Source organism: Cheilinus undulatus, linkage group 10, assembly GCF_018320785.1.
Source record: "Cheilinus undulatus linkage group 10, ASM1832078v1, whole genome shotgun sequence".
Taxonomy (NCBI): Eukaryota; Metazoa; Chordata; class Actinopteri; order Labriformes; family Labridae; genus Cheilinus; species Cheilinus undulatus.
Window position 1 is genome coordinate 48,952,287 of NC_054874.1, and position 17,323 is coordinate 48,969,609.

The 17,323-nt window shown below is 41.0% G+C and overlaps 1 protein-coding gene across 1 annotated transcript in view; it reads left to right on the plus strand.

Moving 5' to 3' along the window:
* Positions 1 to 5,655, plus strand: part of ccdc69 (coiled-coil domain containing 69) — a 43,098-nt gene extending 37,443 nt beyond the window's left edge. Inside the window, exon 9 of the mRNA XM_041797580.1 lies at positions 320 to 5,655. Within this exon, the coding sequence (XP_041653514.1) occupies positions 320 to 488 (169 nt within the window). The 3' untranslated portion in view covers positions 489 to 5,655. The remainder of the gene's footprint in view (positions 1 to 319) is intronic.
* Positions 5,656 to 17,323: the final 11,668 nt, after the last annotated feature.

Sequence of the window (17,323 nt, forward strand, 5' to 3'; positions counted from 1 at the left end):
ACTGTGGCGCCACCTGCTGGTTAATTTACACATCTGCACAGTACCTTTATTTACTGTGATGCTCATTTTTAATGCAAAATAGTCCATAAAAAGTCTGACCTTTTCACTATTTAAATGCTTTATTCACTCCAATATATATTTTCTTGTGGTCTATGGTCAAATAAGCTCAAGGGACTTTCTCATGAGGATGCCAAACTTTATTATCTGTAAATAAACGTTTCTCCTGAGAATAAATGCTACCATATATGATAATTAGATATGGACACTCTGCATCCTTGTGATCCTCGTGTTGAATCCGGTCCGTTCTCTTTCTCTTCAGGCAGTTATCGAAGGAGCAGCAGGAGCTGAAGGTGGCGCTAGAGAGGCAGGCCGTCACCAACCAGAATCTATCTCAGGAAAAGGAGCAGCTGATGTTCAAACTGAGGCACAGAGACTCGTGTCCGACCATCCACCTGCCTCCCATGATGCAGGAGATCGCTCCCAGATGATCACATGACCCAGATAGAAACTCTTCAGCCTGTTTTTATTCATAAGGTAACGTGCAGGCAGCCTCGCCCTCTGCTCAGAAACTTCAGATTCACTGACCGCTTGCAGAGAAACGAGACCCTGCTATGGGTTCAGGTCGCCATCACTGCAGAACACCAGACTGAGTATTTCCTGTTTAACTTCACTGTTATCATTCAAACCCACAAAGACTGACGGCCACGGCGGAGCCCTGCAGACTCTTACTGCTGCAGCTACGCAGACGTGAAGCTTTTTCTGTGGTCGCACTGTACTGAGCCTCTGAATATACGATGAGCATGTTCGGACAGACTGAAGTGTTATCAGACGAGTCACCCTTCATCTGTGAGGAGGGTCAGATATTCCTTATGGTTAGAGTGTTTGGGAATCATGGAGAGCATTTTCATCACAGTTTAGACATTAACAACAAAGTTTAATTTCTTTAAAGGAGACAGAAACCAAACAAAGGTTAATACACGGCATCCTTACATGATCACACTACGGAAAGCTGCAAACATCAACAATGTATTAACATGGACCACAGGTCTCTGAGTAAATGTGAAGCTGAAATATCCCTGCAAGAAGCACTGGAGCATTACATGCTTAAGGAAAACTGTATAATCGCCATTATTTCAGTAATCCGTGGTATTTATAAGTCCTGAAACATCAGTAATGTTTGCAGTTTCGCTGCATGTTCAGGAGTTTGCTTACAATGTTTGGTTGTTGAAAACTAAAAATTTCCCAATAGTGGGAGCCCAGGACTTCTGTTTTTGTTGCAGTGGTATTAAACATGTCAACACTGCAAAGAACATATCAAAGTTTGAGCAGAACCAGTATGCTCTGAGCTACATAGCAGATGTGGAAGTAGAAAGTTTCATCCACAGAAACAGGATGGACTCCTCTTTCTGCACAGGGTAGACTCAAATGTCGACCTGAATAGTTGCCATGCTCGCCTCATCTTCCTTGTCTTGGTGGGTTTGCACCAAAGACATAACGTATTAGACTGTCTACTTACTAGTAAAGCAGAAGGTGTTACTGGTAGTACTAGGAGGCATTTTAAGATCTATCAGTACTAGTAAGCTCAGAAGTAGTGCACTAGTAGAACCAGTGGACATTTGGATCTTACAAGTAGTACTGTTAGATATGTATATGCTTACAAGTACTACCAGAAGACTAAATGCAAATAAAGTAGGCGGAGTTATCGCTCCTGCTCCCTGATTGGTTTTAATTTCACATTTTGAACTGGGGAGCCAGTAGGAAGTCTCAGCCCACTTCTGCCCCGCCTCCTCATTAACATACAAGGCTAGCTAGTACACATTTTTCCACAGTTTGTCTCTCATAAATACTAGTAGGCATTTTAGCCCGGCCTGTGCTCCTAGTAGGGAGAAAAACAGTCTACAAGTAGCATTAGTAGACATTTTAAGGCTTACTGGTATTACTGCTAACACTTTTACTCTACTAGTAAGACCAGCCGTGTAGTCGTAGGCCAGATTGAGCACTAGTTCTGAAAATTCGAGTACCAGTAGAGCTAAACATCAGCTGATTATTCTTGCTTTATATCACTCATCATCCTAACATTACCTATGAAAGGCTTCCAGGAAACCTGTCCTGCCATTGGCAGCCTTTTAGAGCCTTAAAAGGCTGAGCCTGATTGATTTCTCCTTCACCGTTGTTGTTGTGACAAAGTTAGTACCAGAGGTCTCACTCCTTCTTGTTTTTAATGACAAATTTAATCTTTTTATGCTTTAACAGAGGGGGATGGTGGATAGAGTCAAAAATGTGGGTTTCTCTGTCTCGTTTTTACTGACATAGACAAGGATTGACAGAAGAGGGAGATGGGAAGGAACTAGGAGCGTCAATACTTGGGTTTTTACTCTTAAGCCTTCTCTTGTAAGTTAATTTTACAAAGTGGAGGTAGTGATGTATTCATAATAACCCTATCTGAGTTTGGAATGTTATATCTGACGTGTCAACATGGAGCTCAAATCCACTAAACTGTAAAACAGAGTATAAAGATGATACTGATGATGTCCTGGGCTCCCGTTATTGGCCAGTATTTTGTTTTTAATTACCAACATGCTCTGCACACTGTCTAGATTGTTCAATAACAATATCCAAACACTGCAGGTAGAGATCGTCTCTGTGTTCTGGAAAACAAATCAAAGCATCCAAAATGTAGAAGATTTAAACCTTTAAATCTGTTATTTCCTCTAAAAGCCTGGTGCCAAATCTTTAACAGTTTGTGTGGATGAAATGCAGTTGGGGGGAGACCCCACTTTGAGTTCAGTTAAGGGTGACCTTTGCTGTATTCTGAGATTTAAAAAAACCCCAACAACTACAAGACAGCGCTATTTGAGCCACAGAGTAAGATTTTTTAGTTCTCAACATAGACGTCTTATTTTACATTTTGAAAAGAGATTTAACCACCCAGTTCTTATGTGTACAGCCAACAGTGTAGTATGCTTTGGAGCTAGCTAGTCAGCGATGCAGTTATCTACAGGAGCTAACGTGGTTGTTGGGCTAACTTGCTATGTTCTACCTAGCCTGTATTGTGCTAGCGCCTGGATCAAGTCTTCAAAACCGCTTGTTTTTTCAGGAAGTCAGACATGTTTTATAATCAAGAGCAGTTGATGACATAAAAATCAGACTTAAACGTACATGAATCATGCCATATCGAGTCTGCTGGTTCTGAGAAAGACTGCAACAAATGCATTTTCTTTTTGACAAAATATGAGATACCATTAACCCATTTTAGACCTTTAGTGCAGGTTGCAGGGCTAAGTTTGAAGAGGTGTATTGATGAACCATACAGTCATTAGAATTTGCAGCTACCCCTCTTCAAGATGGCCGCCATATTGATGTTTAACACTAGCATTTTAGTGTCTATTTCTTTGCATACAGATAATCTAGATCATTGGATGCATTGGCCCCTAATTGGCTCTGACTTTTTTTATGCCACCAAATATTTCACTTATTGGTAAAGTTAGATACTAGCTAGCGAGAATAATAATAATCTTATGATCTATAGCCAACAAAAGTGTTTCACATCAACAAAAATCAAGCTTTTTATGTGATATATAGTTGGGAACCAAGCAAACTTTTTCATGTTGGGGGTTTGCAATTCCACCTCGCCAAAATGGCCACCGTATTAACGTATCTCACAAGCCTGTAGATGTCTATATCTATGAAAACAGGCTAACTTGAATGTAAAAAGCTAACACATTGGATGCATTAGCACCCAAAATGGCTCCTGTTTAGTTATTCATGCCACCAAAAATCTAACTTGGTATGTGGTACAGTATGAAACTAGCTAGCTAGAGTGTAATACATTAAACACTCATGTGAAGTTCCACTGTAGCTAACAAAAATTTTGTACATCAATAAAGAGCTCATTTGTTCATGTGCTATGTAGAAAGCTGTAGGTAAGCCAAGGCAACACTTTGAAGCTGTGGGGTTGCAGCTACACCTCTCCAAGATGGCCACCATACTGATGTCTTTATAATTCTGGAAGCAAGCTTTTAAATGTCTGTATCAATGGGTACAGGCTGCCTTGAATGTATCAAGCTAGAGTGTTTGACACATTAGCCCCTAAATATCTCCCATGAGTTCTTAAGAAACCAAATGGCTAAGTTGTCATTTGGATAATCATAGCACTAGCTATCTAGAAAGAAGTAAGTGCTCCAAGATGGCTGCCATACCGATGTGTCTCACAAAGCCAATATATAAATCAATATCCATGGACACAGATGTCCTGGAATGTGAAAAGCTCACCCGAAATGTTCCCATTAGTTTTAATGCTACCAAATGGCTAACTTGTTACCTGGTAAGGCATGATACTAAATAGCTAGAATGTCGTAAGTTAACCAAACGGCTTTATGAATGTCCACTTTAGCTAACCAAAGTTCCTTACATCAACTAAAATCTAGCTTGTCATGAGATACTTGGCAAACTGCTGGCAAACCAAGCCAACATTTGAAGCTGCAAGTTGCAGCTACACCTCTCCAAGATGGCTGCCATATTGATGTTTATCACAAGCCTGGAGGCAAGCATTCGTGTGTGTCTTTGAATGAAAGCTATTTTGGATGTTATGAGCTAGATCACTGGCGACATTAGCACTCCAGAATGGCTTCTATTGGGTTTTTATGCCACCAAATGGTTAACTTGTCAAGCATGATACTAACTAGCTAGAAGTTAGCTAAGCAGACGTATAAACTTCCACTATAGCTGGCAAAAGGCCTTTACATTAATTGAAAGCTAAGTTGTAATGTGATACCCAGAAAAGTGTTGGAACAATAAGATAACCATTTAAAGTAGGTGGTTTAGCTACACCTCTCCAAAATGGCCGCCGCGATGACTAACCTCACAAGCCCAGAAGTTGCATTTATGTTGATTCTACACCCAAAATATGGTGCATTTCACTTGATCTTGGAGGTTGGAAATTTAAAAGTTGATATGTCAACCTGAATTGTTATTGCTGTTGAAATTTTAACATGGAGACTTGATCAAGGAGTTCAGAACTCAGACCTTGAAAACAGTCGTACAGTCATTTTCAGCGCCATCATCTGACCTCTGGCACAAATGGAACGCACTGTTATCTCACAGAAGCAGTTGGTATAAAAATAGTGAAGGCACCATGAGTGTCTGACCATTTTCATGTTCTCCACCAGTAAGGATGTGACTGCAGTGACCTCTGGTCCCTCAGAAGTTGCCATTGTTGAAACTGTTGGTATTCATCAAACCAGGTTTACTCTGTTATTCCCAGTCGACTTTTTAAAGCTCATCCAACAGTTCCAAATCAGAACAATCACTGTCTTTATCTTGCCTTTGTAAAGCTGTCTGTTTGGGGTATTTTGTTAGTTTTAAATGTGAAAATCTGCCACAATCATTTATTTTTTCCCTTTTTTGTTACCATGACGCCGGTTTACTGGTCGTCACTGTTTCTTTGCCAAAACATTAAAACTGTCAGTGTTTTGACTCTTTCTCCTTATGCACGAGCACTTTGACAGTATTTTACTGGGAGTTTGTATGAGAGAGATTTTTCCATGTTGTATAGTTTTAAACTTTCTTTTCTCTGACATGTACAAATGTATTTCATCTTTTCTTGGTTGGATTTTAATCCAGCAGTTTTTTTTCCTTCTTTTCTTTTTGGCTTGACTGAATAAAAAGCTTAAACTAAACCATGCCTTTAATGTCTTTTTGACCATATTTCATATTTCTGACCCATCATAAACAGATGTTTGGTTTGATCTATGCTGGTATCATTAATATGATAATCATATATTTGGTTAAAGTCCTCAGTATTATTCAGTTCTGTTTCCATGCAAGTTTTTGTTTTCAGTTATACCATCCATAATTTACTGTAGCAGATAGCTGGATATTACTTGCTGTGGCGTCTTTCTGATATGAAATAAGTCAAACACTGATCCTTAATGCCTCATTTATGCTGCACTATCAGATAATAATGTGATGGTGATTATTCCAGACATTACGCTCTGTTACTATGATATAATCCAAAACTGTTATCATGAGTCGGTTTGCTGGTTTTCTGGTTTGCTGGTGGAAATAATGATAGTTATGAGGTGTTTATTTCTCAGTGTAAAATAGAAAAATATAAAGTAGCACAGAAAAATAAAATTTAAAAAACTTTTGAGTTTTTACAGTCTCTCAACGTAACAGGATATTTTACAAAGAAAAGTTTTATCTGTTTGAAAATAAATATATTTATTCATTTGAATTTATTTGTTCGTGCTACTTTGAAGCCAAGTTGTACAATTTTATTCCATTTTTCTTCATGTCACTTTTAACCAATTGTTACTTTTTGCCCTTAATTACCATTGGTTTTTGCAACTTTAACACATTTTTGCCCTTTTTGCCCATTTTCCACTTTTACACCAAGAAGTGGTCAAATGTTTTTCTACCATTTGCTGTCCATTTTTGCCGTTTTTTTCCTTTTGATGCTTTTAACCACTTTTAAACATTTTTTCAGCCATTTTTGTAACTTCTTTTTGCCACTTTAAAGCCATTTTTTGGCTTTTTGCAACTTTTTCTTCCACTTTATTACAATTTTCGCCACTTTTTTTTTTTACCACTTCACACATTTTTGCCACTTTTTGCCCATTCTGCCATTTTTTGCCACTGTTTTTTTGCACCTTTAATCAAATTTTTGGCTATCCTCCAGTTTGGCTGGTCCCAGAAAACTCCCCTTTACCCCCCTTATGGGCGGCCTTGGTCGGAGTCTTTTTCTACTACAGTTTTTTTTCCCCTTTTTTTCTCCATAAGAATTATTTATAACTCAGTAATTTTTTACATATTTGGTAGCAGTGGGTGATTTTCATTCCTCATTGTCCTTCATGGAGAACAAACTATCACAGTTAAATTAATTTCATCTAGATTTTCTTAGGATGCATGATATTTGATTTTTACTGATGTCCAACATGACAATATTTACAAAATAACTGTAGTTGATACAGATGTCCATACTGATATCTAAATGTAGTTCAGACCTAAAATGTCATTATTTAAAACCCACAATCTAAAGTCAGAGGATGAACAAATGAATCTCTCTCAGTCCGTATAACAGATGTTAAAGTGAGGATGAATGAAGAAGACTTCAGCTGACATATGTAGGTCTGTTGATCCAGACTAAGACTCCTCTACCTCATTTCTTCATACGGCCAATATTTCCTGCTGGTAAGGGCAGACTTTTATAGCCAAACTATCGGTTTGTAAATATCGGCAGAAATGTTCATATCTGCTGACGCAGATATCGCATTACTAATATCATACATCCCTAGAGATGTCTGTTCTTGGTCTTCCTCTCCATCTTCCTCTTCCTCATAGTCTACTGCCTCCTTGTCCTCCTCAGATCGTCTCCATCCGTCTCTGATAGCTTTACCTCACTTTTGCTCTCTGAACTGGTCCAAACTGGTTCCGCATCATTAGTGCCCTGTGTTTCCAGTATGACTGGCTGTGTTTAAATGGTGATGCCTCTTCTTTAACTGTGACTAACTACTGCCTCTAGTGGTCAGTATTATGCATCACAAGTGCATCAGAATGAAAAATGTGTTTTAGAGCCTGAGATTGTATTTAATGCTGGAAAAAAGAGCAAATGCAATCTGTAACAGGGTTTCAGGTTTTGCCATCAGGAGGGGCGGTTAACTGATTGAGTTTCTGCATCTGTTAGGCTCAGAGAATGAGACAGAATGTTTCAGACATTGTGAAAAACTGAAGAACAAAAATAACTGCAGCCTTTGTGTGATTATATGAACGCTCACTCTGATATTTGTGCAGAACTTGTTTAAAAACACTCAAAGACAGATCAGTGAAGTCATCTGAACCTTCTGCTATCAAACATTTACCTCTTCTCTGTTCACTTATTGATCTGACTCTCTATCTGAAGTAAATTTGAAGATCCTGTAGTGCCAAAGTTTACCACTAGAGAGCAGCAGAGGACAGTTCCACAGGGATCCAGCCTACAGTGTCCCTGCATGAGTGGGGAGTGCAGGTTTGCAGGGGACTGAGGGGGGATCAAGCTCTGACATGACTGGGGGGGCGTGTGAGTGAACCCTGAGACCCAGGAGAGTCCATACCCACCACCTGCAGTTAAAGAAGCTACACTGAGCGTGTGCATGAGGGAGAGAGAGAGGAAGTGAGGAGATGAGTGTATCAGCGGCTGTTTGACAGGTTCAGACAATCCCTGAAAGCTGCAGGTCAGCTCCTGCTGAGAGTCTGAGCGAGTGTTAGCCACGGGTCACGGCCTCTGCTGTCATGTCACACTGTTCCCATGACACCTCACGGCCACCTGGAAACACCTGAAGCAGAGAGAGAGAGAGAGAGAGAGAGAGAGAGAGAGAGAGGGGACGTCCACTCATCAGCCATCTTTACTCACCACTTTAACCTGACATGGACCCAGCGATGATAAATCATTAAAGCATCAGGATGAAACTTTTCCTCCTCAGAATAAAGTCAATCTAAAAGAACAGTAAATATTTAAAACTAAATTATGAAGCGCTAATTCCAAAAAAGTTGGGTCATACAAAAAACATCAGATGTTGAAATTGAGACATTTTACCATTCCACGAGAAATATGAGCTCATTTGGAATTGGATGGCAGCAACACATCTCAAAAAAGTAGAGACAGGATCATGTTGACCTTTGTGTAGCATCCCCTCCTCTTTAACAACAGTCAGTAAACGTCTGGGAAGTGAGGAGACCAGCTGATGGGCCCTGCTGATGGGCCCTGCTGATGGGCCCTGCTGATGGGCCCCAGCTGCGACCCCCAAAATAAAGGTGCCGGAGACCGGAGACCCTCTTAAAAATGTAAATCCTTCTGTTAAAAAACAGAATTAAAATATGTTAAAAATAGCTGAAATGGGTTAATAATAGCAGAAAATAGTGGAGAAGGTGGTTAAATTGGATTTTAAAAGTAGCAGAAATGGGTTAGAAAGGCCAAAAATTAGATAAAATGGCAAACTAGAAAAGTACTCGGAGAGTGAAGACCTCCACCAGTAGCCCTAGCTCCTAATAGTGAATCCTTTCAAAAATTCCTGGATCCGTCCCCATGTGCCCCCCACCACGGCATTCACCAATTACGTCCTCCCCAGTGGGGTGGAAACACGGTGAGGCAAGGCACTGGCTTCTCTACGGGTGGACTGTCATGGGGGAAGCATTGCCTGCCGGTGCCAACAGATGCACTGACAGTCTCACCCATGGTCTCACCGGACGACTGGAAGTCATGGCAGAGGGTGAATATTCCTCTATTCCTCCCAGCATTGTGAGTATTCTCGCTACAATTCTCTGTCTTTCTCTCTGTTACGCTCCGACTCGTCTCCTCGACCGGGCGTGCGTCTTTCAAACTCTATAAACGCCAAAACTTTGAACAGAAACACACCCAAAAATGCTGCTGGGATTGAAGTTACTCATGTCCGCCATCTCCTGGTGTAAAGTGGTAACAGCGCAGACCTCCGCCATTAGCCCTATCTCCCAATAGTACAGAATCCTTAAAAAAATTCCTGGCTCCAGACGGTGATCTGTATCAGTCCCAAAATCTAATCAGTTCTTCCTTATGGCATTTCTGACATTTCTTGAAAATTTCATCAAAATCGGTCCATAACTGTTTGAGTTATGTTGCTAACAAACAAACTGAAAAATCCACCTGATTACATGACCTCCTTGGTGGAGGTAAAAATAAGCAAGAAATGGCAAAAATGGGTTAAAGTGGCAAAAATAGGTGGAATTTGGTGAAATGGGATGAAAATGGATATAAACTGGCAAAAAAGGGTTAGCTGAGGCAGAAATAGTCAGAAACTGACAAAATGGGCTTTTTAAATTGTGAAATGTGGCTTAAAAAGTGGTAAAAGGTGTTAATAGTGGTAATAATGGGTCAGGAGAGCCAAAAAAAGGCAGAGTTGCAAGATTTGGATTAGAAGTGGCAAAAACAGGCAGAAAAAAAGTGATGGAAAGGGTTTAAAACGGACAAAAAATGGGTTTTAAGTTGCTAAAACTGGTTAGAATTAGGCAAAATTGGTGTAAAGTGACAACAGTGTAATTTAAAAATATTCTTCATTTTTTTTTAAGGCATCTGGAGACCCTGTCTCAGTTTCTCACAACCCCAAAATGGGGTCCTGACCCCAACGTTGAGAGGCCCTGGGTTAAACAACCAAAACTGGGCTTATCAAATGGTGAGATCTGGTTAAAATGGGAAAAACTGGGTGTAATAAGGGTTTTATAGTGGCAATAATGGGTCAACAGAGGCAACATTAAGCTTGTGTGGCAAGAATTGGTTTAGAAGTGGCAAAAACAGGCACAAAAAAAGTGGTGGAAAGTGTTTCAGATTGACAAAAACAGGTGTTAAATGAAAAAAATGTGTTACAATTGGTGGAAAAATATGATGAAAAGGGGTTAAAAAAAGTAACAAAATTGGTGTGAAGTGGCAACAGTGTGATTTAAAAAATATTCTTAGTTTTTTTAGGACATCTGGAGACCCCCTCTCAGTGTCTTGTGACCCCAAACGGGGTCCCAACCCCAAGGTTGAGAACCACTGCCATAGGCACTAATACAACCCCATACCATCAGAGATGCAGGCTTTAGACCTGAGCCAGGAGAACAAGCTGGATGCTCCCTCTCCTCTTTAGTCCACAGGACACGGCGTCTGTGCTTTCCTCTGACCACAGAACAGTTTTCCATCTTTCCTCTGACCACAGAACAGTTTTCCATCTTTCCTCTGACCACAGAACAGTTTTCCATCTTTCCTCTGACCACAGAACAGTTTTCTATCTTTCCTCTGACCACAGAACAGTTTTCCATGTCTCCTCAGTCCATGTTAAATGAGCTTTGGTCCAGAGGAGACGGCGGTGTTTCTGGATCCTGTTCACATATGGCTTCTTCTCTCCATGATCCAGCTTTAACTGTCATTGGTGGATGGCACGGCCAACTGTGTTGACAGACGGTGATTTCTGGAATGCTCCTGAGCCCATGCAGTGATTTCACTACAGAATCATGCCTGTTTGTAATGCAGTGGCCCCTGAGGGCCCCTTTAGCCTGGTCCCTTGCTCACAGAGATTTCTCCAGATTCTCTGAACCTGCTGATGATATTCTGGACTGTAGATGGAGGAGATTCAAAGACTCAGATTGGTGGACCTCTGCCCATCTTTACTCCTGAGAGACTCTGCCTCTCTAGAAGGCTCCTCATGTTATAAATGTCCCTTTTATTAATTTTGTAAAGCTCTCTGAATTATTTTAAGTCTCACTGGTGCTCTTTAGTTGCCCGGTCTTCAGTCGTTCCTGCTCGGAGTCTTTGTGAAGTAGAAACCCAGACAGCGTCCATGTTTGACCTCTAAAAAACCAGAAGAGCTGTGAGTGGACGTCTGAATGACTGTGTCATCACTGTCTCTGTTTAGCCGCCATGCTAACGCTCTACTTTCCCTCCTTTCGGTTTCTAAGTGCCCTCTTCTGTCTCCAGATTAAAGAGAGAAATCTGCGTTATTTCCTGTTAACATGCTCCTCTTGTCAGGCTCTAATGAGAGGAGTCGCCCCGTCACGTTAAGAGGGCTTAGCAGCAGTTAGCTGGCTCGGGGCCGCGGGACCACAATCACAATCGCTCAGAGCTGCTAATTCCTCCTTTCAGAGCGGCCATGAAACGCCACAGGCACAATTAATGGATGCTAATGGCCGCCTCCAATCAAAGCCGGGCCGCGTCCAAATCTGCTCCTAAGAACTATTAATTAACATGTGGAGGGGATGGGGGCCGTGAGGGGGGGCAGGATGGGGCTCTGCGGTTCACACGGGCCTCCGCGGGGCAGCTCATTGAGGGAGGAGGTAGGGGGGCTTTGTGGAGGCTCTGGGGCCACAATCAGAGGCCCCTGAATGAGCTGCCGTTTGTCCTCCGGGTCCAAAAGCTGCTCAGGAAGAGAGAGAGTCCGGGCAAGGTGGGCGGGACCAACGAGACCCCGAGAGGTGCCACGAGTCGCAAAAATACAAGACGAGAAAGATTTCACTTTATAAGATTAAGTCTGACGTTGAAGACAGCCCTTCAAAATAAAAGCACGATGACAGTGATTTTACAAAACTTTATACAGGATTTAAAGGTACAGTATGTGAAATTGGGGATTTTAGTGGCATCTAACAGACAGATTCTAGATTGTGAAGCTCACTTCCTGAGGTGTTTGGTCCCTCTGTGGTACCGTAGAAACCTGCAAGGTGCAAAAATCCAACATGACAGAGAGCGGGCCCTCCTTCTGTGTACTTAAAGACTTTTTCTAGATCGGGGGTTTCAAAGTGTGTGAGAGTGAGCCTCCCCTAAAAGAAAATTATTCATTCAGTGGACCCCCACCCACATAAAGATTCAGATAAAAAGAAGTCTAATCATATTTTCAAACATTTATGTCTAATTTTGAACATTTTTAACATTTTTATATCTTTGATATTTTGGTCTGCAAATGTTCTTAAACATCCGTCTTTACCAGGTAATCAGTTATTCAGTTTCAGTGAATTAATTCACAATACTACCTGATTTTTCTGCTCTGATAATCCTTAAAGCAGCGTTACTCAACCAAAAGCCAAACTGTTGAAAAATACCATAAAGATGGCAAAAATGGTCAAAAAGCAGCAAAAATGGGGATAAAAAGTGAAATAAAAGATGGGTGAGAAGTGACCAAAGAAATGAGTAACAGATGGCAAAAAAAAAAGGTCCAAAGGTGGCAAAAAAATGAGCAATAAAAGCAGTCAAGAGTGGCAAAAATGTGGAAAAAGTAGGAAAAAAGTGGTATTTAAGGGCAATGGTATGCTAAAATGGGAGAAAAGTGTCAAAAAAATGGTATAAAGGGGCAAAAAGGTTTCCCTTTTTAAGGTTTTCTGAGGGAATAATATTTAAAATGAAGACATCAAAGAGCCACTAATAATCACACGCTGAGTATCACTGCCTCAAACCATCAGTCTGTTCATTTTCCTCCATGCAGAAGTTAGCAAAGCAAATCACTTTTTTTTCTGGTTTATGGTTCTACGCCTCCGCTGAAGTTTTGTGGCGCCCCCCAGGGGAGGCCCGCCTCACACTATAAAAACCTCTGCTCTGGATAAATGATGCTTTAACTATCCATACACTCTGGTGATTAAATGATAATTTAGATAGAGGTTGTTTTCCTGAATGCTACTAGACTAAATAGCAGTACTGCACCTTTAAGTACAAATATCTTTAAAATATTCCTAATAATTTTATAGTAATTTTACCCTGAGACCACACAGCTGCCATTTTACCATTTCATGACAAAAATGAGCTCAATTTTGAATTTAATGGCAGCAATTCATCTCAAAAAAGTAGGGACGGGCTTCAACGACTGTTGAACAGCAGAAATCCTACGTCAGAGAAGAATGGGACAACATTCCTCTCCCAAAACTCCACCAGCTGGTCTCCTCACTTCCTGACGCTAACAGAAGAGGAGATGCTAATCTGATTTTCTGTGTCGACTCAAACACGGGTGAGCGTTGTAGGAGGACGTCATGATGAAGAGCTGATGATGACTACGGTCGGCTGACCTGCCTCAGAGTTTGTTCTTCTATAGATGGATGCTGAGCTCTGATTGGAGGATCATTAGAGATGGTTTTGGTTTAGTCAGCGTCTCCACTGATGGACTAATCAGTGCTGAGGTGTTGTTTTAATCCAGGACAGGGACTGTTTATAAACCAGGACATGTTTGAGTTTTTCAGCTGACAGAGACATGGAGCCTAAAACCGAGATGGTCGTGTGGTTACTGTTTAAAACAGTGATGAATCTGTTAGCATGAAGCTAACTGAGTCAGCTGATCCTCTTAACATGAGTGTAGCTGACACAGAGCGACCTGAGCGCACCTTTAGACGTCTAAAAACCAACCACCTGAGAGAGAGAGAGTCCCTGTGAGCGACAGGTGGATCACCACAGAGGAAGAGAGGCGACCCTCAGAGGTCAGAGGAAACCCTCAGAGTTTTCATCACAGACGTCTCAGCCCTCATTAGCTCTCAGGATTTAACCTCTATTAGTGAAACCTAGAGACAAGGCCGTCTATAAGAGGACAGAGGGGAGAGCTTTAGGGGGCGTGGCAAACTGGAGTCTACTGTAGCGCCGATAACCATATTTCTATTTATTCTGATTAATAAACACTTTTATCAGAGAAACAGTTTTATTTATTTATGCTGTCAAATAATCTAGCTGTTTCTAGGTGTAAGCCTCTTTTCATTCAACAGAATGACCTTTAACTGTTAACTATGTGATGGACACGCTGAAATGAAAGACGCCAGGCCATCAAATATCAGGATACCAGAAAACAGAGCGGAAGAAACTGAGATAGTTTTAATGGAAAAAACAAACTGATTGTGAAAAGAGAAAAAAAATGGGTGAAGAGTGATAAAAGAGTGAAAAAGTAACAGAAAAAAAAAAGCAGTAAGAGTGGCAAAAAAAAAAAAAAAAAAATCTTCCAAAATCAATGTGGTACAAAAAAAGTGTTGCCAAAGAAAGGCAAACAATTACTGAAATGTGGAAACGAGAGTGGTAAAATAATCCCAACATCTAAACCCGACAGCAGCTTCAGACATTTTTCAGCTCCTAAAAGAGAAACTGTTAGCCAGGACGCTAGCAACAATGCTAACGATCCAATACAAATGACTGGATACCATCAAAACATCACAACTGGGGATCAAACCAGGGGCCATCTCTGGGTTTATCAGGGGCCATTCTCTGGGTTTATCAGGGGCCATTCTCTGGGTTTATCAGGGGCCATTCTCTGGGTTTATCAGGGGCCATTCTCTGGGTTTATCAGGGGCCATTCTCTGGGTTTATCAGGGGCCATTCTCTGGGTTTATCAGGGGCCATTCTCTGGGTTTATCAGGGGCCATTCTCTGGGTTTATCAGGGGCCATTCTCTGGGTTTATCAGGGGCCATTCTCTGGGTTTATCAGGGGCCATTCTCTGGGTTTATCAGGGGCCATTCTCTGGGTTTATCAGGGGCCATTCTCTGGTTTACCAGGGGCCATTCTCTGGGTTTACCAGGGGCCATTCTCTGGGTTTATCAGGGGCCATTCTCTGGGTTTATCAGGGGCCATTCTCTGGTTTACCAGGGGCCATTCTCTGGGTTTATCAGGGGCCATTCTCTGGGTTTATCAGGGGCCATTCTCTGGGTTTATCAGGGGCCATTCTCTGGATTTACCAGGGGCCATTCTCTGGTTTATCAGGGGCCCTGACAGTTCTGTGTCTGCATCTGTTTTTATTTCTAGTGTGGTATTTTGTATTTTCTCATCCAACAGGCTTTTTTTTTTCCTCCCACTGAAGATTTGATTCACCTTTTCTCTTTGCTCCCACAGTTTTATAAGAAATCTTGAATCAGGTTTCTTTTTTCTTAATTGAAGGTCATATGATCTCTGACAAGTCTTATTTTATTCGTCTGTTGTCCTAAATTTAATGGCCCTTTTGAATGTGTCTGAATTATTTGTTGTTGATTATTTAAAGGCTTTAAGGCATTAATCTGTGTTCCTTATGTTTGAATTATTTTTATTTTTCAGCACCATGGTCAGATTTTTGTTACATTTAAGTTTCCTCACTGTTTTCTAAGATCAAGGTCAGAATTAATCCTGAGATTCCAGTAAAAATTCCTAAAGTCACTTCAGAGATTGAAGTCATTATTTTGAGATTAAAGTTAGAATTCTGAGATTAAAATCAGAGTCCTGAAATTAAAGCCAAAATTTTGATTTGAAACAAAAAATTAAAAAAATCAGAGTTCCATGAATAAAATCAGGATTTTTAGAAAGAGATTAGAATTCTGAAATGAAACAAAGTTTATTTTCTAAATTCCTTTTTTAAACTTGGAAATAAGGTCCTGGCCCTCTGCCGCTGCTCCTCTTCATCCAATCAGAAGCTGACCTTTGTGAAAGAACTGTGAGGTGACATCTGTATGACTGTCTGAGTTTAGCGTCCTAAAGAGCCCCTGACCCCGGCCCTAATCCTCCTCTCTAACCATCAGAGTGATCCTAAAGACTAACCTCTTGATCTGGTCCTCAGGATCCTGCTCCACAGACTCATCAGACTAGCCCTCCACCTGATACCACCCAAGTCTCCATAGGATACCAGACCCAGGCCTGCTCTGGGTCCCAACAAGAACCAGACTGCCTGGTTCTGGACATTTAGAATCCTCAGTCCCTCTACACCACTGAAACAGGACCTATGGCAGGGGTTCTCAACCTTGGGGTCGGGACCCCATGTGGGGTCACGAGACAATGAGAGGGGGTCTCCAGGTGCCTTAAAAAAACTAAGAACATTTTTCAATGACATTTTTGCTACTTTACACCAATTTTCCCCAATTGTAACCCATTTTTTCACTTTTTTCCAACATTTTTGTCATTTTTTTTTTCACCTTTTTTTTGCAACTTAAAACCCATTTTTGGTCAAATTTAAACCCTTTCCACCACTTTTTTTCTGCCTGTTTTTGACCCTCCTAACCAAATCTTGCCTCTCTCTGCCTATTGTTGGCTCTGCTGACACATCATTGCCACTATCAACACCTTTTATCACTTTTTAGGCCACATTTCACAATTTGAAAAGACCCTTTATTCCCAGTGTCCACTTATTTTTGCCACTTTAACACCATTTCAGCCACTTCTGAATCCCTTTTACCATTTCATATGCTCATTTTAGTCTCTTTAACTCAGTTTTTGCCATTTTTTTGGTCATTTATGCCACTTTCATTTAATTTTTGGCATTTCTAACTCATTTCTGCTACTTTTAAAATCTGATTTCACCACCTTTCCCACCGTTTTTTGCCCTTATTAACCCACCGTAGCTATTTTTAACATACTTAACTCTGTTTTTAATGTGCATGGCTGTGTTCAGCCACCTGCAGGTACAGTGGGGGCCCTCGGTCTCTGGCACCTTTATTTTGGGGGTCACAGGCTGAAAAGGCTGAGGAGCCCTGGTCTAGGGGACAGATGTGATGATGGTCTGGAGGCAGACGGACCTCTGAGGGATTCTTTTAGATGTCTGATTTAATCAGGAGAAAGAGGAACACCTGTGTCAGTGTGAAGGGTTTAAAAGCTTCATCACTCTGCAGACAGACTTCAGTCTGAGATTTCTATTTAAACATTTATTCACATTTATTCTAAATAGCCTTCAGATTGTTTATTTAAATAAATCAGGTCACGTGACCCTCTCTTAGGCCTTGTTTATGTGAAGATGATAAAATGTTTACTGGATATGATCAGATTTGGTGATCAATAATCGTTAACGCAGGCAGTAAACATGAATCAGTGACGTCATGCCGACCATGCCCTCATTACTCTGGTACAGTGATCCTCTGATCATCATCTTC